Source organism: Astyanax mexicanus, chromosome 15 (genome assembly GCF_023375975.1).
Source record: "Astyanax mexicanus isolate ESR-SI-001 chromosome 15, AstMex3_surface, whole genome shotgun sequence".
Taxonomy (NCBI): Eukaryota; Metazoa; Chordata; class Actinopteri; order Characiformes; family Acestrorhamphidae; genus Astyanax; species Astyanax mexicanus.
In genome coordinates, this window is record NC_064422.1 from 22491695 (window position 1) to 22519681 (window position 27987).

Sequence of the window (27987 nt, forward strand, 5' to 3'; positions counted from 1 at the left end):
ATCTCTCTGTCTTTTTTTTCTCCGCCCGTATTCGGAACACCGCCGTCATCGCGATTGGCCAAGCCGGCGTTGTGGAGCGCGAGGCGGCGACGGCTCCAGAACGCCTATTTACGATAGTCCCTGCCCTCCGTGCGCCGGGATTGGTTATCCCGGTGTTCTGTCGAGTTATGCGAGCCATCGATACGTGCTTCTTAAAGGCACTGCGCATGCGCTGCCTATTTTTTAAATAATTTCTCGTATTCTTTTTTTTTTTATAATACATCTGTTTTTTTTTGTGAATTATACAACCTGGATCCACGGCCATTGCATAATATAATATAATATAATAATATATTAATATAATTATAATAATACACAATAATGTTTATATAAAAAAGCTGTTTGTAATGACCTCTCCTTGCCATACCGTTACTATAATACAGTGGTTTATGGTCTACTGGTACTTCTCCTGGTAACATGCTATAATACAGTGCTTCTTTTGTTTTTTTTTTGCAGTTAAATGGACACTAGTAAAGCACAGAACACCGGCTTTATCGTGTGCGTTGCACAGCGCGTGGACCAATGGTAGCGTAGAGGGGGCGGGGCTTGTCCAGAAAAGAGGTGTGTAGTAAAAAAACCCGACAATAACAACGCCTCAAAAGAGCATTTGAATGGGTGAAGAGAGAGCAGAGTGTATATGAAGGCTGCTCCGACCCAGAGCCCCTTCAGCTTCGGACAAACCGGATTAACAGTCAGTTCTGACAGAGCGGGACGTCACAGCGGTTACGAAATGAGCGCGCGGCGTTCAGCGTGCAGGGAATATTCTCCTTTACAGTAGAAATAAGAGCCACCGTCCTCCTGTTTGTCTGTCTTTCTGTCCGCCTGTCTGTCTGTTTGCACTTGTCCAAGTCTCTTCACTTCATCAGTTCTTCACTGCGAGAAGAAAAAGAAGAAGCTGCTGAAAGAAAGAAGACGAAGAAACGCACACAAACCCAAAGACACGGTGAGGAGAGTCTGCTCTATCCGGACAGGTGCAGTCAGTCCACTCACAGTACAGTACAGTACAGTGCAGTGCAGGGTCAGTCAGTCAGTGCTTTGTGTGGACTGTTACTATACTGCAGTTACGTGGTGTGTTATGTGCATGTGATTTGTGCGTGTGTGTGTGTGTGTGTGTGTGTGTGTGTACATGCTCCCAGTGCAGTGCATGCATGCACCACTGCTGTCATTGCTTCAGCTATATTCAGTTATATATTAAGTTGCATCTGCAAGTATAATGTATAACTGCACAGTGTTAATCTATTAAACATTGCATTAGTATTGCATTGATTGCATTGTGCATTATAACCGAGTGTTACTATGTTGCCATTATTACTATTATAAATCTATTAATATTATTATGGCACACCGTTATGTACAACACTGCTGCTCCTTCCTTACGAGCTTTATTTAGTCTGATGCTGCATAGAGTTGCATCAGCTCTATGAACTCTGAATCTCATTACGCATCCATTCATATTATTTCAGACTATTCTAGGCTTTTTATTATTAATGTGGAGTTTTAGGCATTAATAATTACTTATCTGTGCAACGTATCTGTGTTTGTAGACATCCCTTCTAATGAATGCATTCATCTGCTCTGGAGTTGCGTTTAAGTTGCTTTTAACCCTTTGCTGGCTCAGGTGTGCACAAATGCACATACAGCTCTGGAAAAAAATAAGAGAACACTTTAAAATTACGAGTTTCTTTGATTTTACCGAATTGAAAACCTCTGGAATATAATCAAAAGCTTGAATTTTTACACCAGGAGTGGCATAAAGTTATCCAAAAGCCGTGTAAGACTGGTGGAGGGAAACATGCCAAGATGCATGAAAAACTGATTAAAAACCAGGGTTATTCCACCAAATACTGATTTCTGAACTCTTAAAACTTTTTTGAATTATTTGAGATCTAAAAGCTCTGCATCATTTTCTGCAAATAAATGCTCTAAATGAAATGTTTTTATTTGGAATTTGGGAGAAATGTTGTCCGTAGTTATTAGAATAAAACAACAATCTTCAGTTTACTCAAACTTATACAATCTGAGAAACTGATTCAGAAACTGGTCTCTTAATTTCTTCCATGGTGCATGTCGTAGTGCTAGTCAAAGTCATATTCAGTCATGGACGAAAGTGCTGGTACCCCTGACAATTCTCCAGAAAAAAAACATTTTCCCAAAAAATATTGCAATTACACTTGCTATGTCAAATGCATGTTTATTTCCTTTGTGTGTATTGGAATAACACGAAAAACTACGAAAAAAGACAAAATTCTCCAGGGAGATTAGCTGAAGAGCCATGTGTTGTAAACTTCTTGATTATGTTGCGTACCCTGGACAAGTAAACATCAATATCTCTGGAGATGGAACTGTAACCTTGAGATGATGATATTTTCCACTATTTTGATTCTCAAGGATCTTTCTGTTCCCCATATTTAGGGTGGTACACACAAACACAATGCGAAGATTAGTCAACTTCTTTCCTTTTTATCTGGTTTCAGATTAGATTTTTCTATTGCCCATGCCTGTTACTTGCCATAGGTGAGTTTAAGTGAGCATCAAATGCTTAAAACAAAGTAATTTAGCCACATTTTTCTTTGCTCTTTCTGGTTTGTTTCAATTCACATAAAGGCAATAAACATGTATAGACAAAACGTGTGTAATTGCAATCATTTTCTGGAAGAAATATTTTTATTTTTCTGGGGGAAAAAAATCTGAAGTTCCAATACGTTTGGCTATGATTGTAACTAGAAGAACCATTGATTGTTTCTTAAAGATATGTTTGCATTAAATTACATTTGCTTTACGTTAACTTTTTCAAAACTTTAAAAGCTTTTTAAAACTTTTTTTTTTGTTGCAAAAACAGATTTTCTTATGGCATTGATTAAAGAGCCTTTGTAAGGGTGTTTACTTTTAAGAGTTGGCATGTAGTCATGTTATGTGCTGTTATCATCAGTTTGTTTGTATTTGTTAGATATAGATTTCGTCACAGCATTGACTAATCTCCTGTGATGCTGTGTATCCGATTAGAAGTGTGAACATGTCTTTCGCATGTCTTGCGAAAGGTTCCATAGATAATTTCCATCAATGAGCTCTTTTCCTTGTGTGAACTGATAGAGGACTGTAGTATTGATAGACGGCTCTTTAGAAACAAAGCCTGACAAGTTAATAAAGCAGCAGGACGGATCAGAGTGGGCTGGGTGACTGTGCTGCGTCTGCTGGCAGAATGACAGATGTCTTCATGAATGAAGTGAATGAAATGATGAAATTCTACAGATAAAACACTATACAGAGAGAACCACTCATTTCTCTCTGTCTGCTCTGTGCTCTGCAATGACTGAAGTGATTAAAGGACGACATCAATAATGTGATGTCACGCTGTGTAATCAGATAAACAGTCTAGTTCACTTACAGTGATGCCGTGAGTAATGACAGTATGATAATAATCCCTGTTAATAAGGTTATTTGGATGCACGTTGAAGTTCAGCTGCTGTTTATATGATGTTCTGAATTGTCTGCCTGCATGTGCTGAGTGGATTGATATGCAGACGTCCAAAGTTGCAAAAATTTAATTTAGGGAGGTACCCCCGGACCTGGACGTTAACCTCTCGCCCCCAATCACCTGCCCCCAAAAAAAACCTCACTCACACACTAAACGATACCAAAGGATAACAGAACTTTAACTTTTGGCTTTTATACAGTGCTTTGCAAAAGTATTTGGCTCCCATAACCACATTTCAGGCTTCAAACATAAAGATATGAAATTTTAATTTTTTTGTGAAGAGTTAACAGCAAGTGGTACACAATCGCGAAGTGAAACAACATTTATTGGATATTTAAAACTTTTCTTAGAAATAAAAAACTAAAAAAGTGGGGCGTGCAATATTATTCAGCCCCCTTGTGTTAATACTTTGTAGTGCCACCTTTTGCTTGGGGTATGTCTCTATCAGTTTTGCACACCGACCGACATTTTTGCCCATTCAAATCCGTCTTTAAACTTCTTCACAACAGTATCTCGGACCTGCCTGGTATGTTCATTGCTCTTCATGATGCTCTCTACACTTTAAACACAACTCAAAGTTCAAGGGGGCCAAATACTTTTGCAAGGCACTGAATACATATAGTCACATTAACTCACGTCAACATGCCTTTTACAATCAGTTGTTCCCTGTGGGCAATGCTAAAATCATTATAACAAGGTGTACAGGGGCAAGGCTTTCATTGATTTTTACTTTTACCAGACATGGCTATAGAAAAGACCAAAGTATTGGGACATCTACTCATGCAGTTTTTGACAAAATTATTTTAACCTGCTTTTGTTGGGGTAACTGTCTCCACTGTCCAGGGAAGGCTTTCTACTAGATTTGATTGCATTCAACAAGGGTGGCAAGAGTGTATATGAAGTCAGGATATTAGAGTCAAATCATCCTGAACTCCTCAACTCATCCCCATTCCAGAGAACACAATTCCACTGCTCCATAGCTCAATGCTGGGGGATGTAATGTCTAATGAAATCATATAATTTAACTCCACCCTGTTGATTAATGCATGTATGTGATATTTCCTTCAGTCCTTCTTTGATTAGCAAAAGAGTGGCTGACTTTCTCTGTGTAGATTCAACACAAGTGCCTTAAGTAGAACTTCTGAGGTAAATTTACAACTAAAATTGCTCTGCTAAGACTGCTAACTAGTTAGGTAGCTTGCTAGTTTAACTAGGTTTGAGTAGGCTATCCAGCATTGTTGAAGTAATTCATGTTTAGAATGGTAGCTATCACTGCTACGGTACCGTAAATGCACTTTTGTGCTTTGTTGGTATGTCTGTTGGGATATAAAAAGAATTGTGTTCAATATATACTTTTAAATTGTAGTTTTGTATTATGGATTTGTTTTAGAAAAGCAATACAAAATATACAGTACAGGCCAAAAGTTTGGACACACCTTCTCTTTTTCAATGTGTTTTATTTATTTTCATGGCTATTTACGTTGTAGCTTCTCACTGAAGGCATCAAAACTATGAATGAATTGTGGATTTATGTACTTAACAAAAAAGGTGAAATAACTGAAAACATGTTTTATATTCTAGTTTCTTCAAAATAGCCACCCTTTGCTCTGATTACTGCTTTGCACACTCTTGGCATTCTCTCAATGAGCTTTAAGAGGTGGTCACCTGAAATGCTTTTCCAACAATTTTGAAGGAGTTCCCAGAGGTGTTTAGCACTTGTTGGCCCCTTTGCCTTCACTCTGCGGTCCAGTGGCCTCCACATGTGTTCGTTCATAGTTTTGATGCCTTCAGTGATAATCTACAATGTAAATATTCATGAAAACGCATTGAATAAGAAGGTGTGTCCAAACTTTTGACCTGTACTGTATGTATTACACTGTTCAGTATTAACAAGTGTCCAAATTTATGAAAATGTGTATGTTGATTTCAATCAAATGTTTCATCACGTTAGTTTTTGGTTTTGTCTATTTTGTTTTTCAGTACATCTTTAGTATAAATGTATGTGGATAAAATATTATCAGGACACAATTCATAATCTAGTCACATGAAGGGTCCAGGTGTAAAGAGGAGCTTTTTAAAACTATTCTTTTCCTAAGTGTGAGCACCTCATGTAAGCACCAAGTATTTACTTTTTTAAGGTAGCTCTTCTGTACGACTACCCAAACATGTAGACTCATAATTCTATTATTTATACCATATAATTCCAACATAATTTCAACAAATATGAAAACATCTATAGGATATGAACTACATCATTTGAAATAAACAGTAGGGAGTATCATTCAGATATGTGGATTCTTTCATGCATTATATGGATTTTTCTTGAATGTCAACATGCTATGGAAGCTAATACGGGACGTTTTGAACCGCCAAGCTCAGCAAGAACCAGATACAGGGCAACTATTTTAGGAGTGTGAAAAGATGATGTCCTGTATTACATTGAGGTTTCACTGACCCACAGCCAAGGTCAGCGTTCTCCGAGGCTCACGTATATAGAAACCTGAAATCAAATCTGCTTCTCGGTCAAGGTGGCCTACAACTTCCTGTGGCCTAATATCAGATCTGCTCTTCACCTCTAGGACTGAAGTGAAGAATGGATTACGAAAGACCCAACGTTGAAACAATCAAGTGTGTCGTCGTCGGTGACAACGCTGTGGGGAAGACGCGCCTTATTTGTGCCCGAGCCTGCAACACCACCTTGACCCAATACCAGCTACTGGCCACCCACGTCCCCACCGTCTGGGCCATCGATCAGTACAGAGTCTGCCAAGAGGTAAAGATTACCTGATTTACACACAAATGAGTTGTGGTAAATTTGAATAGGTTTTAGGATCACTTAAAAAGACTTTTATTAAACTTGATTACTCAATTATGAATGGACAAAGTGTTTAAAAAAAAAGGAAAATTCAGTTTATAGTGCTGGTTTGAAAGAATATGTTGAACATATCAGTTTGAAATGATTTAAAGCAGAATTTGTATGTAATATAATACTGATATCTACTTATAATACTTACACTTCTGCCTGTCATGGTAATTTTATCATTGACCTATTGTACAATAAATGGACATGACCTCAATATTATTTGCTAAGTGTGATATTGTCTATTGTGTTTATTTGTATGTTAATTTATTCACATACAGCTCTGGAAAAAACTAAGAGATCACTTCAGTTTCTGAATCAGTTTCTCTGGTTTTACTATTAAGATCTCAAATAGTACAACAAAATACAAAGTTCATATTCATACAGTTTTAAGAGTTCAGAAATCAATTTTTGGTGAAATAACCCTGGTTTTAATTACAGTTTTAATGCATCTTGGCATGTTCTCCTCCACACTGCTTTTGGATAACTTTATGCCGCTCCTGGTGCAACAATTCAAGCAGTTCAGTTTGGTTTGATGTCTTGTGATCATCCATCTTCCTCTCGATTATATTCCAGAGGTTTTCCATTTGGTAAAATCAAGGAAACTCTTTGATTTTTAAGTGGTCTAATTTTTTTCCAGAGCTGTATATAACATTTACACCAGTGTAGGGTAATTCAGTGTAGTAAAGTAAAGTCTGTCTGCTTACAGGTGTTGGAGCGTTCCAGAGACGTGGTGGATGATGTCAGTGTCTCCCTCAGGCTCTGGGACACATTTGGAGACCACCACAAGGACAGACGCTTTGCATACGGCAGGTAAAACTGGCCTTTTTGGTCACTAAATGCACACCTAAATTACACTGTGTTTATTAACATTAACATATTTTTTATACATAATCTCAGTTATTGTTTGAGTGTTGTAAATTGGCAAAATTGTGATTATCATTCTTTTCAGATATCATTTGCATTGGTATCAGACCCATTATATACACTGTATATGACATGATACACTTTTGATATGAGTCATCTCAAACATCCTGTAGAGCACTCACTCATTTAACTGGTTTTGCTTTGGATTTCTTTTACATCCCATTCCCATCGTAGCTCGTGCCTTCTTTTCCCGCTGTTTTCAGGCCAGGGCACCCAGACAGCATCTTCTTTTTTTGTGTGTGTGTTATGAGTTTGTGTGGAATGTAACATCTCATGGCTGCATTGTAGTTGGAGTTAATAATGATATCCTCATTGATGCATCCTCTAAATGACCCCCTTCTAATGTTAATGAAGTAGGTCTGTTATTTTTTTTATGCTATCCTGACAATCAGGCAACCTTTAGGAAGTTTGTAAGAAGTCTACTACACTGTAAATCTGAGTGTGTGTGTGTGTTCTGACTCCTATGTAAGGACGTCCTCACTACACAGCGAGCATACTGTACAAAAGAGATACATGATGAGTGAGGTGTTTTTTGATAAGTGAACAGTAGACGGTATTTAACATGCATAGGATGAACTTTCACTGGTTGTCGGCCACTCAGAATCCTATTTAAGGAAGGAGTGTCATATTGATGGGTCCCAACAAAGCCTTTGTGTTCTCTGGATGTGTGCGACAGATGGTGCTTGGCGGCTTGAGCACGCACTGATGTGAGGGTGTATTGGTCCTCCTTCCCGCTGACAGTTGCGAGGGAGACTTTTAAGAAAGCAGGACAACAGCAATCATGTAGCTTGACGTCTTTGTTTGTTCTCTAATCGTAAATTAGGGGATGTTTCCTCCTTGATTTAGTGCGTTGGTCAGATCTCAGACAAGCACACACACACACACGGTCGCCCATTATAAGCGGGCGCACGGTGCCATGCACCTCGTCCTTGGGCCAGTCATCCTCTCAGCAGAATTACATTTCCATTCTGTGGAGCCGATATCTCCTGTCCCTGCTTTATTGCATCCTAAAAATAAAACAAAAGCACCGGGACCACGAGCCATAAAGCCAGACCCACGCTCCTGGAGATATGAGAATAGCCTCTAGGTAATAGCTGAACTCCTTTAGCCCCTGAAGCAACCCAATAACCCAGTCCACCGCCATCAAAAGAGATGAGCGGGGAAATTTGGAGGATGTATTTTTGGACACAGAGCAAGCCTAAGATTAAGAATGATGATACTGCACAATTTCATTTAATTCTCGCCTCACTGTCTAAACTTAGCTTATGATCAGTGTAAAATGTACATTCAGAAATACAACATGAACCCCTAACACCCTCCAAGAAACGTTTAACCCCTTATGCTCTGTGACTTGTATTAAACACCTCCCTGCTTTTATTAAACACCTATTAAACACCTATGGCAACTACAAATATGAATTAAATTCATAATCAGTTGTTGTCTAGGGATTCCAGGCCAGTTTGGGGCCCCAAGCAATTGCTTGGGTTGCCTGTCCTATTGCACTGGGCCTGCCTGTGGCGGGAAAGCCAGGAAACACTGGAAGTTCAGCACAGTTTAAGAGGTTAATGGTAACTAACTAAATAAGTATCCATAAGGGGACTATCCCAGTGAAAGACAGCAGAATAATTGACTACTGATATGCAGTAGCATGCCAAAGTTCAGGTCAAAACATCTATGAATAGTTAAGTATGTAGATCAAGAAGTCAAAGTCTAAAGTGAAAGATGAAACTTTTTCACATTTAATGCAAAGGTAACATAGTTTTGTTTGGTACAATTCTATAGTAAAAAAAATATATATATATCAGGAACATCTAAAACCTAATTAACTTAATTAGCATGTTAGGGATATGGGTTGGTCACTGTCATTATTAGAAAAGGCCAGGAAATGCAAGTTGCTCCACTTAGCTTGGGCTTCTTTAGAATTCAGAAAATGTAAATAATTGATACTCACAAAGCAGACACAGTCTATAAGAAGATAGTAGATCTTCTTCAAATAGCTCTTTCCTCTGTCTGTTGTAAACTTGTTGGAGATATAAGTACAAAATTAAGGATATGCACCACAGCAAAAAACATTTGAGGAAAGTCTGTCCTCCTAGTGTTCAGATCTGTATGGGGCAGGAGCAAGCAAGTAAATACAGGAAGGTCCTCATCCAAACGCGATTACTGCATTCACACCTGCCCAAATGAATCAAAACAAGGGCGAAAACAAACTAGTGTCCAATTTAACCAGACTAGGAAGTGCTGGTGTGAACACTCCCTTTACATGCTGTATTTACAGTAACAGAAATCTTGCCCTAATTTACATACACGGCACTGGAATCGACAGTGTTTCCCATTGCTTGGATTTCTTTCTACCACTTTTTCTCTGCCCACAGTCATGCAAGGAGAGTGAAAGTGCCTTGTCTGCTGAATGCTTGAAGCTGAATTAGCGATGAGTAATGAGACACTGGGTCGTAAACAGCAGGCCATATATCCAGGTGTTTATCCTCTGTAGTTTGTCAGTGCTGTGTTCTGAAAGAGACAGGGTGGATGAAACCCTAAGCCACTCCTAGATTACCAATACAGGCTCAGTGCTAGTTGATTTATGACCTGGAGAGGGCTGTATTAGCTTTGCTTTTGTACTGTCTACTTCTGACAGGTAGCAGACTGATTAGCTGGTATTAAGGCTGTTGCGCGCTAACATTATACCTGAGCTGCTGACTGAGATCTGGCCAGCGAACGCGATTGCAGAGCCACTGATTAGCAGATTGATCAAAGCTGCTGTTTTCTTAGGTAAGGTAGATGTAGGTGTATTGACAAGATGGATTAGGCTCTCCTCAGACAAGACTACATGCTGTTTGGAGGTGAACGAGGTCGGAGGAGAGGCTTACTCCCTACACTCCCTACACTTCCCAAATTATACATGTTTCTCCAGCTCCACATTGATCCCCGGGCAAGAAAGAGATACGCCTGCACTCCACAGTTGATTTCCTATCAGCTCCACTTTGGCCTGAGAGGCTGTGCTTTCAGTAAGCCATTGACTTTCTGCGTAGGCCCTTAGCTCAGCAGTTGTTATCTGAGCTGTGTCATATCTCACGTATCAAGTGTTTCACAGTGCTTATCCTCTGTCCATATAATGGTATTTTTACATGACCTGCAACCGTCTTACTGTAAGATGTTTGCTTCTTTAGTTGTGCTGGGCAATTCATTCAAATTAATTTTGTTCAAATTCCAAGGTTTTTTTTATGCGATTTTCAAAATCATCGTGAAGCGTGAAGAAACCTCAAGGAACTCTGAGAAAAACACTGAGAAAATACCAAGAGTGGGCAAATCTGCCATCAAAGCTAAAAGTGTCTACTTAGAAGAATCTAAAGTATAAAATAGATTCTGGTTTGTTTAATGTCTTTAATATTAAATTTACAATGTAAAAAATCCTAAAAAAGTTTGAAAACACATTAAATGAGAAGGGGTGTGCTCAAATTTTTGACTGGTATTGTATCTTTACATATAGAACCTGCCAGAGGGCAGTAGATAGGCTTGTTTATTTATTTTTATTTTTTTAAAGGTAAATCTGTAAAGAACTATTTTATGTATTTTATGTTATTTTCAGATTTGCACTTTTCCTTAACTGAAATACAAGTTTGCAATTTGTTTAATTTAAAATCATTTGTATGATTGAAGGAGCCACTGGCTATTAATAAAAAAATAGCTCAATTAAAGTTTTGTTTTATAGTGCTTGTATGGTTCCTTTTTCAGTTGTTATATAAAAACTATAAATTCAAAATTCATAAATGGCAATCACTCATTTGTTTAAAAAATATAGAGGTTTAAATCGACAGGTTTAAAAATGACAGTCTCTCATTTATTATGTTTAATTTATTTTTACCCAGCCCTACTACCTATTATCTAGCATTCCTCAGAGCCAAATGCTGCATGATGAAGGATTCAGGTTTTGAGTTTCACTTTTTTCATAATGAAACTTAATATGATTGTGATATCTGTGTATCATGAAAATAATAAGGTGACCTCTGTTCTCACACCAGATGCCATTCCCAGAATATTGTGCTTTTTGACTTTTTTTTAAATAAAGGCCAACTACTACGTAGCATTGTTCTGTGCCTGTTTCTGTTTGTAGGGCACCTATGGTCTTAATGCGAGCCTGAGAAACGTAGCCGAGACACTGTAAGTCTGCCAGTCCGCTAGCGTCTTCATAACTCTCTGCATTTCCAGTCTGACTGTGTGGTGTGGTAGCTGCGTCCGTCGCTTGCCCTGTCAGCGAGTACTGCACTATTCCTTTTTGGTGGATGGTGGCGAAGGGGGTGATCATACATTGTTCACTGTTCTTGTGTGGTTGCCGGTGTTGCCTACCGTCAGCATAGACAGTGTACTAACCTCACTCCCAGAAGGTATGCCAGCCACGTGTCAGTATGTCTGCATGATCTCCTTTTTTTTTTCTTCTTTCTTTTTTTATGGTTTGGTTTCTGTCATTTTGTTTCCCATGTCTGAAACGGTCTCCACTGACGCAGCCCTGAAAAAGCATTGCCGAAGGTGTTCATTGCTGCGAGCGTCAGACGTCTCCAAGGACGTGGGTGTGAGCCAGAGGCAATCTTTTCATTTCCTGTCAGAAGGTCAATGTCAGGGCTGGCATTGAGACCGCCGGGGCGGGTCCCTTCTCTGCATGCCAAACACTGCGGGACTGTGGTGTTGCTACGGATACCGCTTGGCGCCTGTCATGTACAGCACTCTTTGCTGCACATCCTGTCAGCATGCTGTGTCTAGTGATGTCTTGCATTTTGTTAGTATGATGATCTATGCTCTATGGATGAGCAGTAGCTTGAGTCACCTGTTCTGCATCTTGTTTTGTTTTTTGTTTTTTTCCAAATCCTAAGGTCTGACGTGGTGGTTCTCTGCTTTTCCATCGCCAACCCCAACTCCCTCCATCACGTCAAGACCATGTGGTACCTGGAGATCAAACACTTCTGCCCACGTACTCCCGTCATTCTCGTGGGGTGTCAGCTCGATCTACGCTACGCAGACTTGGAGGCCGTCAACCGAGCCAGACGACCATTAGCAAGGTACTGACTTGTTCCATTGTTACTTGGATTTCTGCTGTGCTTCAAGTTTCAGCACATAAAAGGCTGCAAAGTTATATTGGATACCAGCAAAATAAGACATTTTAAAAGACATTGTATTTCTAGGTATAGTAGATACAATTTAAGAAGCTTCAGTCTTCATCTTCATAAGTGCTTTCACACTTACCTTGCTTGGTCCAGACTAGTTTACAACATAGCTGGAGTGAAAGCTGCTGTAAACCTCAGTATGGACCAACTAAACCAAAGTAAGGTTTGTTTGCAGTGTAAATACACTTTTTTAATTAGTTCAGAAAAAGGAGGTAGAATTTGGCACAACACATGGAAAGGCATCTCTCCAAACTTACAACATGCCACCATCCAACGCATGTCCTTCTACAAACCAATCAGTGTCAAATATAAGGAGACGCAGTCTTTATATGTATTGATGGTAGAACATATTAAAAGTTATTTAAGCTTCTTGCTAAACTGCATTGTAAAACCATAACTAATTGGAACAAATGTATACAATGTACCAAAAGCATGAGCCTTGGTTTAGAGTCTGATCTGGTGTGAGAGATAGAAGAACATAGGAGAAATTACTTACCAATATGGATCCGAATGGACCAAAAAAAAAACAATTGGCTGGCAACCCCAGTGTCCAGACCTCAACATCACTGAATTTGTTTGGAATGACTTTCGAAGACTGAAGCTTGGAAGTGTGAAAAGTCTCTTTGAAGATTTCTGTAGAAAGCTGTAAGTAATTCTCTAGAAAATAATGGAAGCCATAGTATCAAATGTTTGTACCATTGAACTAATCTCAATGAACGGTCTCTAACAGGCCTATAAAACCTGGAGACATTTTGCCTCCAGAGCGAGGACGAGAAGTGGCCAAAGAGCTAGGCATTCCATATTATGAAACAAGTGTCTTCGATCAGTTTGGCATCAAAGACATCTTTGACAACGCCATCCGAGCCGCTCTCATCTCTAGACGCCACCTTCAGTTCTGGAAGTCCCATCTGCGGAGGGTCCAGAAGCCATTACTGCAGGCGCCCTTCCTCCCTCCCAAGGCCCCTCCGCCACTGATCAAGATCCCAGAATGTCCCCTGAACAACCGGGACGGACCCAGGCAGCTTCTAGAGAACCCCCTCTGTGCTGACGTCATGTTCATCATTCAAGAGCACATCCACGTGTTTGCCCACAAGATATACTTGTCTACCTCGTCCTCCAAGTTCTACGACCTTTTCCAGATGGACTTCTCTGATGAGTCCCAGTGCTTGGTGGTGACGGAGCGCCACGGGCGGGACCAGCTGATGCGGACTCTCAGCTTGGACACGGAGGAAGACGTGGCTGTGTTGCCCAATCTTTCGCCCTGTTCCCTACGCGCTTCCAAGAGTGACGGGACTCTGAAGATAATGAGCTTTAGCGGAAGACATCGTCGCACTAAGCTGTCCCTGGCGTCCTGGAGTAAAGCGTTCTACAGCATCCACAGAGAAACTGTGGTCAACCCAGTGACGGGCACTCCAGCTCCGATGACGGTGGTGAAGATGGACCACTCCATCCAGCTGGGGCCTTTCAGCGCAGTGCTGCGGTTTCTGTACACGGGGGAGCTGGACGAGAAGGAGAAGGATCTGATGAAGGTTGCTCAGATTGCTGAGATCCTGGAGGTGTTTGACCTGAGGATGATGGTTGAGAACATCATGAACAAAGAGGGTTTCATGAATCAGGAGATCACAAAAGCGTTCCATGTGAGGAAAGCCAACAGGATTAAGGAGTGTCTGGCCAAGAACAATTTCACAGGTAAAGAAATGTATCTAAATAGAAAGAAATTATTATCTTAAACATGCATTTTAGAGTTGTATTTCTCTGCTACGAACATTTATATTTTTTTCCAGCACTAGCTGTTAATGAACTATTCAACCCTGAGCCATGTCATAAACAATACAACTACCGCCTTAGGCAAGATCAATCTAAATCTATTTTTAATGGTGTGAGGGGCTTGTTCTAGCAATTACTATGTCTGGTAAATTAATATATCTCAATTAATTTAGTGCAATTCTTTGTTGTTTAAATAAGAAATCTGTATCAGTATCATAAATAAAAAGATCAAAGTGTGGAAGTGCAAATATCTTCAAAATAAGAAATACACCAGACACAACATTAATACCACTTTCTTGTTTCTACATTCACTGTCCAATTTTCCAGCTCCATTGACTATATAAGAGCACTTTGTAGTATATATAATTACAGACTGTAGTCCTTATTTTTGTCTGCATACTTTGTTATCCTCTTTTTACCCTGTTTCTCAATCGTCTGGACCCCTCAAGACCACCACCATTTATATGGGTGGTGGGTCATTCCCAGCAGTGCAGTGATACCAGGGTTTTTAAACACCTATGGTAGCTGGTCCACCTTGTAGATGTAAAGTTAGAGACAGATGCACAGTATGTGTGATTTGTCCTTGAGCCACTGAGGGTTGGTACTGACCATTGCTGACCAGCAGCATCTAAAAGCCTTGCCTTTTTGGAATTGTTCTGACCCAGTCATCAGAATATCACTGGCTCTTCTTGAAGTGAATCAGATCTTTTCTTTCTCTTCCATATCCAACACAACTTGTCTACTGTTTGGTTTCCATCTCTTCCCTTCCCACAGCAATCCCTTAACATAATGGCATATGTTAAGGGATACAATTTACATACAATACCAGACCAAAGTTTGGATACACCTTCCCTTTTATTAGCAATAATAGAACACATAAGGAATCATGTATTAAACTTGTACTAAAGTGTTTAACAGAGGTAACTCTTGGTCTTCCTTTCCTGGCCAGGGAGAGCCAGTTTCATCAAAACAATTGATGGTCTTTGTGACAGCACTTGAGAATACTTTTTTTTAGAATGTTTCAGATTGATTGACCTTTAATTTTTTAAAGCTGGACATTGTGGAATTTGGGGAATTTGTGCCCTCTCTGGTGAGAATGGGTAATTGCACAGAGCATGCGGGAGAATCATTTTAAACTGGGCGGGTGTGATGCGGTCTCCTTTCAGAGCGGATGAATCCGATTCCAGGTTATGTTCAGTCAGAGAGAGAGAGAGAGAGAGAGAGAGAGAGAGAGAAAGAGTGCGCTTAGTCAGAAACATTACTTCTTTGTTTCTTTGGTTTTACTGTTTGTAAATGAGCTAATGAGGTCTGAGTTTCCCCTTCTGAAGTCTCCATTGCTCCACCAGCCACTTGCGTTCAGTAAAACTGAGCTGGATCCTCTTTTAGAGGCTGTACGTGTGACATAAGTTTGTAAAGACGTGTCACGTGGCCAGAAGAACTCTTGCAAAAAGCAACCCAACACTTCAGTTTTTAGAATGAAAATATTTGACTTAGCAGGGATGGTCGTTCCAACACACTGGTACCATTAAACACAATATTTTGTCCCTTTTCCACAGTTTAGAAAGAAAATAATACGAACTGCCACTTTTAGTAATTGTTTTATTTACTTAGTTGAGTAGTTCTTTCCTTAATATAAATTAGAATAGTACCTTATTAAGACTATTCATTGTATACCCAATCTAGGTCAGGATCAGAACATTTCAAATACATCCTGCAAGTCTTGTGGGGTGTCTCTCTCTATTATGTGTATGTTCAGTACTTACCAAAAAAGACTTGCCCACATGGTTTGATCACACAAAAGAAGAACGCTTATACAACTGCCTTGTCTTGTGGAGTCCATGAATCAGCAGCTCAGAGCAGTTTGGGTGGCACAATGAGAATCTACATAATATAAAACAGGTAGTTTTAATGTTATGTATGTGTTATGGCTGATCATCACAATGATAACAATGTACGTGTTTGTGTTGTCTGGCTCTCCTGGAAGATGTGGTGTTCAGGCTGGATGACGGCACCATCAACGCACATAAGCCTTTGCTGATCTCCAGCTGTGATTGGATGGCTGCTCTGTTTGGAGGCTCGTTCATTGAGAGTGCAAACAATGAGGTGAGTGTGAAAGCGGTGTATAATGAGCTACAGTCAGAGCACGAATACGTTTATGGAATATTTTACCACTTCGCACAGGATTAATGTCGAATCTTTTTTAGTCTTCAACCAGATGGTGCAAGGTCGCTCTGCCAAGATACAGACAAACACTTCAGCACACACTCACAGACTCTCTCACACACACACACACACACACACACACATCCTCAAAAGATGCAGACCAGAGCCTACGCACATTCATCATACATTCAAGGCTTGGCAAACTGCATCACACTTGTTAATAATTAAAATATCCTAACCCTGGTATATCACTGAATATCAGAGGATAAAAAAGCCTTTCTCTAATTAAAATCATGTCCTTGGTTTCCTCTGGCTGTGCCAGTGCAAAGCTGCTAGACCTTTAGAGACCATTAAGGCCTTGCAGCAAGCGTTTATTAGCGCGGCAATCCGGTCATGACCACACTTACATGTGTAGTTAAGGAAAATATGCCCTGTGGGACTGATGGAGCATATCAACTCCAGCATTGCTGTTAAACTGCTGATGGAAAAAAAGCAGACTGATTTTTTTTTTCTCTTTCTAACGAGGGGAAACAGACGTCATTCAGAGACATCCGAGTTTTCCTCCACGGCCGGCTCTTACGCGGAGGATGCTGCTGCTGCAAATGCCAGGCCTACTTTTTTTTCTGCTCAGTGGTGCGCTTGGCCAACAGCACATGCCAGAGTCACAATTGGGACAGCTTTATTTTAGGGACGGCGCCGTCCTACTTCCCCTATGTAGTTCACATTTGAATCACAGAAGAAGTATTCTGAATATGCGACTTTTCACCGCTCCCTCACCTGAGTTCTCCCTTTGAAGCGTGTTATGTAACACGTTACGTCGCTACAGTGCTCTCTCGCTGCGTGCTCTGCTAAAATGTGCTTAGTAATGGTCTGAGGTAAGCCTGTCATCGATTCCACTGAGATTACCAGAGGGAAGGACATCTGCTCACTGCCGGTGGTCACAGAGAGAAAGATCAACACCTTCAGTCATACAGTCAGATTAGACAAAGAGAGAGAGAGAGAGAGAGAGAGAGCAGCATTTAATAATTTAACAAATGACTGTGCTCATTAAAGAAAGAGCGCCAGTTGTTGATCTTCCTGTTTTTAAACTGTAACTGTTTTGGTGTCATCTTTTAGTAAAGGAATGAGATACTATGAAGTAATTTTAAATATTACCAAAAAAAAAGGCAGAACAACTAATAATGTGAAATGATTGTTAAAAACATATTGTACCTTAATTTTTTGCCCTATAAGGCGTACTATCCATGAAAGTCTATTTACCTTACACTGGATTATAAGTAGCATTTTATTTGACACTACTAACAAGTAGTAGGAACAGGGGTTTTCCTTGTAACTAAGCTAAGTTAAGTAAACAAAACTGTGATTCTTAAAAAAAAAGTTTTTAGACGAGTCAGACAAGTCAAAGGAGCGCTAGAGGTAAATCTACACAGATTTTCTCCTGAAAACTGTTTATTTAGGTGAGTGAAGCACTTCTGTTTATTTACAGTAAGCTTAGATTTACAGATTTCCACTAAAGCTGGAGCTAATACTAATACTGTTCCAGCAGTGCTAGCCGGGGTTAGCAGCAGGCAACAGGTCAATAAAACTCATCTCTGAACAGCCAAAGAGCTTGCACTTAGTGCAGTTAGCGGCTAATGCTAATACTGCTAGAGAACACTGACAATTTTTGGAAAAATTAAAGGATTTTAAGTGCGCCTTATAGTACGACAAATATGGAATTTTAAAAAGGATGCATTAAAATTCATGTTATTGTACTTATTACTACTTCATGTTATTGTACTTATTACTACTCTACATTATATACTCTCAGTTATATATTTTTGTAACATTTTGAAACTTTTAACTTTGTAGGTCCTATCTTACATACTGCGCAAGGCACATCGCAATCGTCACATCCCACAAACAGTCTATTTTCACACGTTGTGCCTGCCCTGTTTAAATAGCAAAGGCACTTTTGAATATATCCACGCGGATGTCCATGGTGGTCTAAATGTGAGGTTTGTTCAGGTAAATTTCTGTCGTTTTGGTATTTTAGCAACAGAAAGCACAGGTACGCCACTGACTGATTTAAACCCTGACAGCAGTCAACAGTTAGATGTCCATTCTTAGCTACGCAGCTGTGTGTTACACACACACAAAGACACACAGCAGTGTACAAATTCAACTTTTATATAGTGCACCTGGCTTTTAAAGGGAATGGCAAGTGGCATGCTGATTGGTTTATTTCACGTCACACCCGAAACACACTTATGATTAATTTTCAAAAAAGTTTGCTTCGAGTAATGCTTCGAGCTGCATTAAGGCATACTTTTCCCGTCGTTACGATAGCAAAGACAAACTGACATGCCCTAAATCAGGCTGTGTGGTGTGCAGTTGACAGCTTCCAAAAATAGGGCCTTGCATCTTTTGAAAATCACCTTATCTTCACTTACTAAAGCCATGATTTTCAGAGTTGTCAGATCATTGTACTCTTCACACTGCACTACACACTGTCTTGTTAATCTTTTAGTGGTTGTGGTTTGCACTCTACACGACTGATCAGCAACCAAATTAACTCTGACCCTGTGTCGGGTTACAGCACGTGATTTTTGACACAGTTTTACCCCTGATTCTCAGCTCTGTTGGAGTTTGTTCTGGTTGGCTCTAGTCTGCAGATTTGTCTCCCGTGTTTACTTTTTGAAGATATTAGGATGCCAGAGAGCTGTTGTTCTTCTATAAATACCCTGCATCTCTTAGGTAAGGTGTTGGGGCATGCTCAGTAGTGAATTATCTCTAGTTGTTTAATGTGTGATGCACATTTTCTCCCATTCACCCTAAAAATCAGGAAAACTTCACACTTCTACTCAGTGATAAAACTCTTGCATCTGGACTGCAGTTGAAAAAACAGGAGGACCAGTGAGTTTTTTGGCTTTCTCAGTCACATCACGTTCAGTAGCTCCTCCATTTCCATTCGCTGTTGTGTTTACGTGGATCTCCATGGAAATGCACACCCAAAGTGTAATTAAGGTGCGTGGCAGTGGACAAATAGCTATTTTATTAAACGTGAGATGACAAAACTCAGTAATTCAGTCATTAATTTTCTCAGAGGGCGTCTGAGAAAAACACATACACGGTCATACCGGACAGGAATAAAATCACAGAGGAACTCATGAAGAGTCTGTATGATTATACACTGTAAAAAAAAATCAATAGTTACTATATAGATCCCTAATGTAACACACTGTTACTCAGACTTTTGTTAAAACATTTTGGCTCAATTAGTTTAATAAAAAAAGTTGTATGTGTTACGTTGAATTCTGTACAGTGTTTTCAAAAATCATGCAGGAACTGATTTAATGCCATGCACAAGACACATTTTTTTCCCAAAATGAATGTTCCTCGTAAAAAAAAAAAAAACAGTACAGTAAACCCTTCTGACACCACTAGGTGGCAGTATATTGGCCTCATAAGAGAACACCAGACCTTGGTAGAGCGAAATTTAGTGTTGTGGTCTAGACAACCCAAAATGTGATGTCAACACATGTGGACGCCAGGTCCTAGAAGGTTAAAAGAACCCTTCCTCATACTCTGTAAAATTACACATTCTCACCAGAGAAGTTTTCAAATCCCCAAATCACCAAAATGTACAGACTGTAACTTTGGATATAGTCATTTTTTATGCTTCGTTGTAGTGTGCAGTTATCTGCTAATATTGCATATCCCCACATCACATCATGTATTTGCATATTACCTTATTTATTCCAGTGCTTTTCAGCCAGAAGTCCAGTATTATGCTATTGACATTTGTTTTAGTGATTACTTTATCTTGAAAAATTCCCAGTGTAGTTAGAGCCGCAGTTATGTATAGATTTATTGAAGCTTTATTTTGCTTCTTTGCCCTTTGCTCATATATATATATGTGTGTGTGTTTGTGTTTGTGTGCATGTGGTGTTGCCAGGTTTCCTTCCCCAACACCAGCAGGGTGTGTATGCAGGTAGTGCTGGAGTACCTTTACACCAATCAGCTGTCGCCCATGGCCGACCTGGACCCAATGGAGTTAATCGCTCTGGCAAACAGACTGTGCCTTCCCCGCCTCATTGCCCTGACAGGTGGGCCCTCTATCTCACACACACACACACACACACACACACAGACAACTCTTCAAGCACAGACCAAAGCCATGTGGCCAATACAAACTCGAATCAAACTGCCGTTTTGGTTCCTCTACGCAGTGTTGCCTAGCGACGAGCTACGTCAGGACTCCGAGGGGGGAAAAAAGCCAGAGTCTGAATCCACCCGCCTGCTAGAGCGCAGATTGCAAGCTGTCCAGTTAACGTCATCAAACATTCACATAAAGCAGTAATGGTGACAGTTTGACATTGATCTATGGCTCCAGCGTAGGCGAAGGTTTACTTCAGGCTTTGTGGCGCCAATCCGGAGCCTCAGTCAACAGAAATAATCAATTTCCTGACGCTGTTTTGTGCTCAGATGCAGCCAGACATCATAATGTTTAAGCATTCCATTGATGTATTCTTATAAAAAAAAATCATATTACATTTGCAGTTACTGCGCCGCATGAAGAATGGTATAAGATAACCTTGTAAAGGTATTCAGCTGTTTTAATACGCGCTGTCTTTACAGAGCAATACGCTGTGAGCGAGTTGGTGAAAGCCTTTAAAGATGGACAAGACATCGATGGTGAAGTGCTCACCTATCTGGAGCTTGCTCAGGTGTTTACATTCTTTTCATTTTAATTTACAATTGTGCTTGTTTGTTTACATTTTTGCAGTTAATTGTGAGCAATTGCAATTAATCATTAATAATTGTGATTCATCATCTTATTCACTGCAATTTAAACTTAAGGAAACATATTTTATATATTTTAACAGAAATATATTTTTAGACACAAATCAGAATACGCTGACATGCTAAAAGTCTTGGGATAGTAGTATGTAAATTGATCATGAAGTGTTTTCTCATTGGATGGCTATAGAATACCCACACCTGTATATCTTTTGGTATAAAATGTGTTATCTTCTAAACAGAGTCAAACACTGGCATGGTGATGTGAATTATCAGAGTTTGACAGAGGTCTGGTAGTCAGTGGCAGATTGATGACAGAATTTGTGTGCAATGCAGAGTAAATGCAGAGTGCTTGTAAACCTGAAAATTGAAAAAATAAGAGGTCACTTAAAAATGATGAGTTTCTTTGATTTTTCCAAATTGAAAACCTCTGGAATATAATCAAGAGGAAGATGGATGATCACAAGCCATCAAACCAAGCTGAACTCCTTGAATTTTTGCACCAGGAGTGGCATAAAGTTATTCAAAAGCAGTGTGTAAGACTGGTGGAGGAGAACATGCCAATATGCATGAAAACTGTGATTAAAAACCATGGTTATTCTAGCAAATATTGATTTCTGAACTCTTAAAACTTTATGAATATGAACTTGTTTTCTTTGAATTATTCGAGATCTGAAAGCTCTGCATCTTTTTTTTATTCCAACCGTTTCTCATTTTCTGCAAATAAATGCTTTAAATGACAAACTTTTTATTTTAAAACAACAATGTTTTTTTTTTTTTACTCAAACACAAATATACCTGTACATAGCAAAATCTGAGAAACTGATTCAGACCTGAAGTGATATATATATATATATATATATATATATATATATATATATATATATATATATATATATATATATATATATATATATATATATATATATTGCTCTCATTCATGCAGCTCGTATTGTAGTTTAAGTGGATGTTGTCTAGTGGAACAAATGAACAAAAGCTGTATTTGAATGAGAGGGCCCATGGCCCATGATATCATAGCAGCACACTGCAAGCGAGTAGATGAGCTTCATACTAGTGATGACTAAGAAATAATAAGTGCTAACAGTGTGAAAAAAAAGGCATGTAATAATGTATAGTGTATCGCATTATTAACACATTACTATTGATTATATAGTGCACTGTATAATCAATGTAATAAATACATAAATTTATGTTAAATGTTATATTAATACCATATTAAGCACATCATGTAACTTACTCAACAAGTATGATAACCTATTTGTCTTCTGTTCTCTTCTAGTTCCATAATGCCAGCCAACTTGCTGCCTGGTGCTTGCATCACATCTGCACTAATTACAATTGTATATGTGCCAATTATCGCAAAGAGATCAAGTCCAAATCACCAGGTAAGAACAGTACTAGTGTTAATTGTGTTAAAGAACATTAGACAAGTTTCAAAAATGTATTTACACTACCGGTTAAAAGTTTTAGAACACTTTTAAAAGACTGTTTAAAGAGGTCTGGCTGACCCACATGGCAACAGCTTTAGCTCAGCGTAACACTGGGCTAAGTATCAGTTTAAGCATTGAAGAGAAGGCTTAGGTCTGACCATAGAAGTGCAGTAATAAAGTCATTGCTAGGATGAAAAAACAGCTGTTGTCTAGGCCATACAGCACTGCTATTGGACAACTATAAAATAGGGATCTTTTAAAACTTTTGCACAGTAATGTATATATTTTTTGTTCAGACTGCAATAATAGTCTTTCTAATGACTTTGTGAGGATTAGCACCTGACCTTCATCTGTGATATTAGTTCATTATAAACAGCAGTTTGCTACAGCACTGCCTGGTATAATGCTCTCCCTGCTCAAGCACCTCTAACTGAACCCAGAAAGGCTTATTATTATAAAAGGATATTTAACTTATGAGTTGCTTTTGGTATCTTAAAGCAATTGGTTGGACATAAATCTGATGTTTTTAGTTGTTTTAAGCAGATTTATTTGAGAAGTGTTTTCAATTGAGTTGGCAGATAATTTTGTCTAGAGACAAAATTTACCTAGTATCTATAAATTGGCAACTCTAAAATTGCAATTAAACAGGAGAAGAAAAATACTTAACTTTTAGTGTAAATCAAAGTAAAAAAAATGTATTTTGGAGCATTTACATTTCTTAAACACCTGAGACCCGGGCTTTTGCTTGGTGTTTGCTTGCTTGTGCATTTTTTATTTCTCTTTAAGCATAAAATTCACTGAGAAGTTTTACCTTCGGTCTGGACTGGATATAGAAATTCTGGGCCGTCCTTATAATTTTCTGTCTTAACTTAACTTAACTTAACTTTTTTCAAAACTCCTGCGTAGTAATAGGTCAAGCAGACGTCCAAATGGTTCAGAGCACAATCTGTGTTATTATCGGTCTGTAGCCTGCTGTTAATCCCAGCTAGCACTGCTGGAGTGGTTAGCCGCTAATGCTAATGCTCCAGCTGGAGAAATTCAGTAATCTAATCTTACTGTAAATAAACAGAAGCGCTTTACTCACCTAAATAAACAGTTTTCAGGGGAGGAATCTGTTTAGATTTACAGCCAGTGCTTGTTTGATTTTAAAAGAAAGTATTTTTATTACAGTTTTGTTTACTTAGCTTAGCTTTACTTAACTTAATTAGCTACCCTCCCCCCACCGGCAAGAACTGCTGGATTAGAAGCTATTTATATTGTCTATTAAAAGGCGCCTTATAATCCAGTGTGCCTTATGTATAAAAAAAGACCAAAAAAAGACGTTAATTGATAGTGCACCTTATATAATATGGTGTGTCTTATAGTGTGAAAAATACATAATAAATCATTTAGATGCTATGAAATATCGTCAGTTTGTTTTAACCATTGGTTATTGTGCTTAACTGTGCAATGGGCCTTTGTTATACTGTACCGGGAACCACCGGTAGTTCCACAAAGTTTAAGATCCTTTTAACCATTTTCATTTTAACCATCGGCATAATTGTTATCCCCCTTTATGATGTAGCCCTACTGTTATCCATCACTGATCTATGTCCTCTTTCTGCTGTGTTCTGATGTGAGCAGAGAACCAGGAGTACTTTGAGAAGCACCGCTGGCCTCCAGTCTGGTACCTGAAAGAGGAGGACCACTACCAGCGGGTGAAGAAGGAGCGCGAGAAGGAGGACGTGGTCCTGAACAAGCATCACTCGCGCCGCCGCTGGTGCTTCTGGAGCACCTCTCCCGCAGTGGCCTGAGAGAGAGACAGCACCTCCCTCAGGGCCGTCCTGCTAACGCTAGCATTTTCTGTCTTAACTTTCAGATAATGGATCTGACAATGCAATGTCATCTTTTTCTTCTTTTTTTTTTTTCTTTTTTCTAAACTCCTGCGCAGTAGTAATAGGTCAAGCAGACGTCCAAATGGTTCAGAGCACAATCCAAATGTGTCCAAATAATACAGGTCGACACATTGTATGCTGTTGTCCTGCGAAACTCTTTATTGGTAGAATCTATTGGCAGTGTAGTTTTAATAAGAGGTGAGATCAATGACTAAATGAATGAATGAATGAATGAATAATAATGAGTCAATATGTGTAATAATAATTCAGTTATTCAATAATATCAATAACAATAATAATAATCATGTTTTAGGCTTGCTTGTGTGCCTCACAGTAGCCACCACAGTATACACACACACCATAAATGGAATGTCACCCAGAACTATTATTTTTTTTATATATTTTTTTTCTCATTTTTTTGTCTTAATAGCTAGGATTCATTTTAAGCCACAATTCCATGATGTGTCTGCATTTTTGCATCACAGAAATCCACATAGGACCCTATGTTACGTTGCATTGTCCTTTGATAGGTCTGTAGGTACAAAACATTGTGCAAAACATTGTCTTTTTGCCATATTTTATCAGAAATCAGAAATACATTTTAAGTCTCAGTTCTGTGATTCCCTTTGTATCCTATAGAAAAAAAAACATACTCTTGCTTTTCCCTTATACAGTAGGTCTAGGTGCGCATCCTTTGTACAGTTCTTCAAGTGCTAAATTGCAATTGCTATGCTACTAATAAATAAAAAAAACAAACTCTGAACACTTGAATTAAAATGTAGCTTAGTACAATCAGCGTTTTAGAAGATTCACATTCTGACACCACCGTCGCTAAACTACCTTCTCTGATATCGAGCTTTGCGACACTTTGCGACCTCAAAAAAAATGGAGCAAGCTGTCAGCATGGCAGGGAGTAAGTGTTCACTGTAGATTCGCGAGCCGCCGTGGTCGTGTGCTGTTTTAAGTAAATCGCGAGCGTCCACGTTTACAGCGGCTCTCTTTAGTACCAGCCCTGTGTAGAACATCAGGTACATCAATGCAATAACTCAATCGGCGTAGGTCACAAGGGCCAAATCCTACCAGTGGACTACCTATAGTGGCAGGGAAGACTTCAGCTGACGTAGCTAGTCCTGTATTTTTCTATAGCCTCCTCCGTTCCTGTTCACACAGCACAGCGTGAACTGCTATGGCTGAATAAAAGGCTCACTCTTATTATTAGAAGGGCTTAGCACTATGGCTTAGTTCAGGGTTTACTTGAAAACGAACAAACCTTAACCAACAGACATAACAATCCATAACCACCAGTCACATATAGTACCTTCACCGTGATTGTGCTAGAAGTTACATATACTGTAGTAGATTGTAACTTTATTTACACATCAAAGATTGTCATCTGTGTTTAAGCTTAAAGAAACCGGGGGTTCCTCGGCAGTTTCCTGGCATAGAATGTGTATGATGATGAATGTAGATGCGCTCATATGAAGAATGATATGCTGAGGATCTCTCCGGTTCATAGTTAGTGTTGGTCAGTATACTCTCTTGGTATATGTACTCTGCTGTAAAGAACACATGGGTGTTTGTGTACAACACGCCATCATTGTTAATGTATCCCAAAACCAGGCAAGACAGGACAGGTGGTTCATCTCGCCAAAGGATAAAGGGGAAACTTAATACTTGAAAAAATGTTAAAAGAATGTTTTTATTTATTTTTACGTCAGTTACGTCACGTAGTTCGTCTTTAGTTCACCAAAATAATACGTAGATGATGATGCTCACTAGTGCATAATGATGTGGTCGTTTTTTTCTCTCTCAGTGATCTTGGCAGAATTGGTGTTGACCGTCGTTAGCTGCTACAGACCAAGTGGCTGGTTCATTTGGTTCTCGCTGTCAAAAGGCCTTTGATCTTGCTGGTCATTATCTTTAATGTTGGTTGTTTATTTATGTACGTACCATTTCTTTCTTTATTTATTTATGTATTTATTTTATAAACCAAATGTTATTTAATAAATTATCAATTTAATTATGCATCACGTTGTGTTTGTGTGTTTTTTTAGTGAGCAAAATAAAAAAGCCTTCTCATTAATTAGTGTGGTCAAGATATCGGATGATCACCACCCCGCGTCATCCCCAGTTACCCGGCTAAACTTATCCAAAAAGCAAAAAAAAAAAAACACTGCTCAGTTCCACTGCTCCAGTGCTTAATGCTGGGGAGCTTTGTACCCCTTTAAACCACACATGGTATTAGGCATGGTGCCAAAAGATTAATTTTAATCTGCTTCAGAGAGTCCTATTCTATCGACGATACTTCCTTCTCTGCATCGATAACCACACATGTCCATAATGGGTGCAACTTAAAGTTGCTGAATCCATACATCAGAAGCGTTGTTCACAAACATTTGGACATATAGTGTACATACAGCTCTGGAAAAAAATATGAGATCACTTAAAAATGATAAGTTTCTGTGATTTTACCAAATTGAAAAGATGGATGATCACAAGCCATCAAACCAAGCTGAACTGCTTGATTTTTTGCACCAGGAGTGGCATAAAGTTATCCAAAAGCAGTGTGTAAGACTGGTGGAGGAGAACATGAGAACTGTGATTAAAAAACAGGGTTTATTCCATCAAAAACTTTATGAATATGAACTTGTTTTCTTTGCATTATTTGAGGTCTGAAAGCTCTGCATCTTTTTTTTTATTTCAGCCATTTCTCCTTTTCTGGCATGAAAATACCACAATGTCACAAAGCAAAAGTCTCATTGCTTATATACTCATTATAATAAACATAATGTGTTTTTCAGATGGCTTTCCAGTTGCCAAATCTAAACAGATCCAACAGAACAATTTTGGAATGTGAAAGGAATGATAGATTTGCAGCATAAAAGTGCTACTAGAAATTTACAGGATTTGTGAGATAAAAGTGTGTCAGCATGCACCATAATCTCAAATGAACACTACTACAAGTTATAAAAAAGAGCCATTTTGTTATTTTAAATAGTACTGGAACTAAGGCCTACCATAACAGTGTTCATTTAAAAGTAAAAGTAAACTACAAATTAAGGGTTTTCTGTATTTTCTAATGTATGTCAATTTAAGTCAATATTAGAATAACAATTTAAGCAAAATTTTAGTATGTTATCTAATCTACCTTATTTAGCAAGTTTTGGTAACACCAGGAAAGATTATTGATCACGGTGGTTCCTACAGCTCCACTGTTATATCAGCTAACAGACACATGCAGAGGCTGACAGGGAGCTGAGTGATGGGTGAAGAGGGAGGATCATCCTGCCCACCAACAGAGAGTAAGGCTGATCACTTTCTCCTATGAAAAAGCTATAAAGAAGCTCACTATTGCTCCTGACAGTTTGTCAACCTATATGTTTTACTTTCTTTTTTTAAAACTTTGTTTGTTCCTCTGCTTTTTAGCTGTTCAGAAAAAGAGCAAACAACACTGACAATAAAGTCAAAGACAAAGTTTTGCAGTCTTTTT

The 27987-nt window shown here is 38.9% G+C and overlaps 1 protein-coding gene across 2 annotated transcripts; it reads left to right on the top strand.

Moving 5' to 3' along the window:
* The first annotated feature begins 623 nt into the window (after positions 1-623).
* rhobtb1 (Rho related BTB domain containing 1) lies at positions 624-26916 on the top strand. Of its 2 annotated transcripts, XM_007255127.3 has the most exons (10): positions 624-982; positions 6094-6287; positions 7084-7187; positions 12170-12355; positions 13191-14149; positions 16212-16330; positions 20328-20478; positions 21011-21099; positions 22473-22578; positions 24247-26916. In XM_007255127.3, the coding sequence occupies exons 2-10, from the start codon at positions 6108-6110 to the stop codon at positions 24414-24416; spliced, it is 2064 nt and encodes a 687-aa protein (XP_007255189.2). In that variant the 5' UTR covers positions 624-982; positions 6094-6107; the 3' UTR covers positions 24417-26916. The 2 variants fall into 2 exon arrangements, with proteins under 2 accessions (XP_007255189.2, XP_022524911.1); XM_022669190.2 differs by lacking the exons at positions 624-982; positions 6094-6287 and adding an exon at positions 11416-11462 and having other exon boundaries at positions 7103-7187.
* The last annotated feature ends 1071 nt before the right edge of the window (positions 26917-27987 follow it).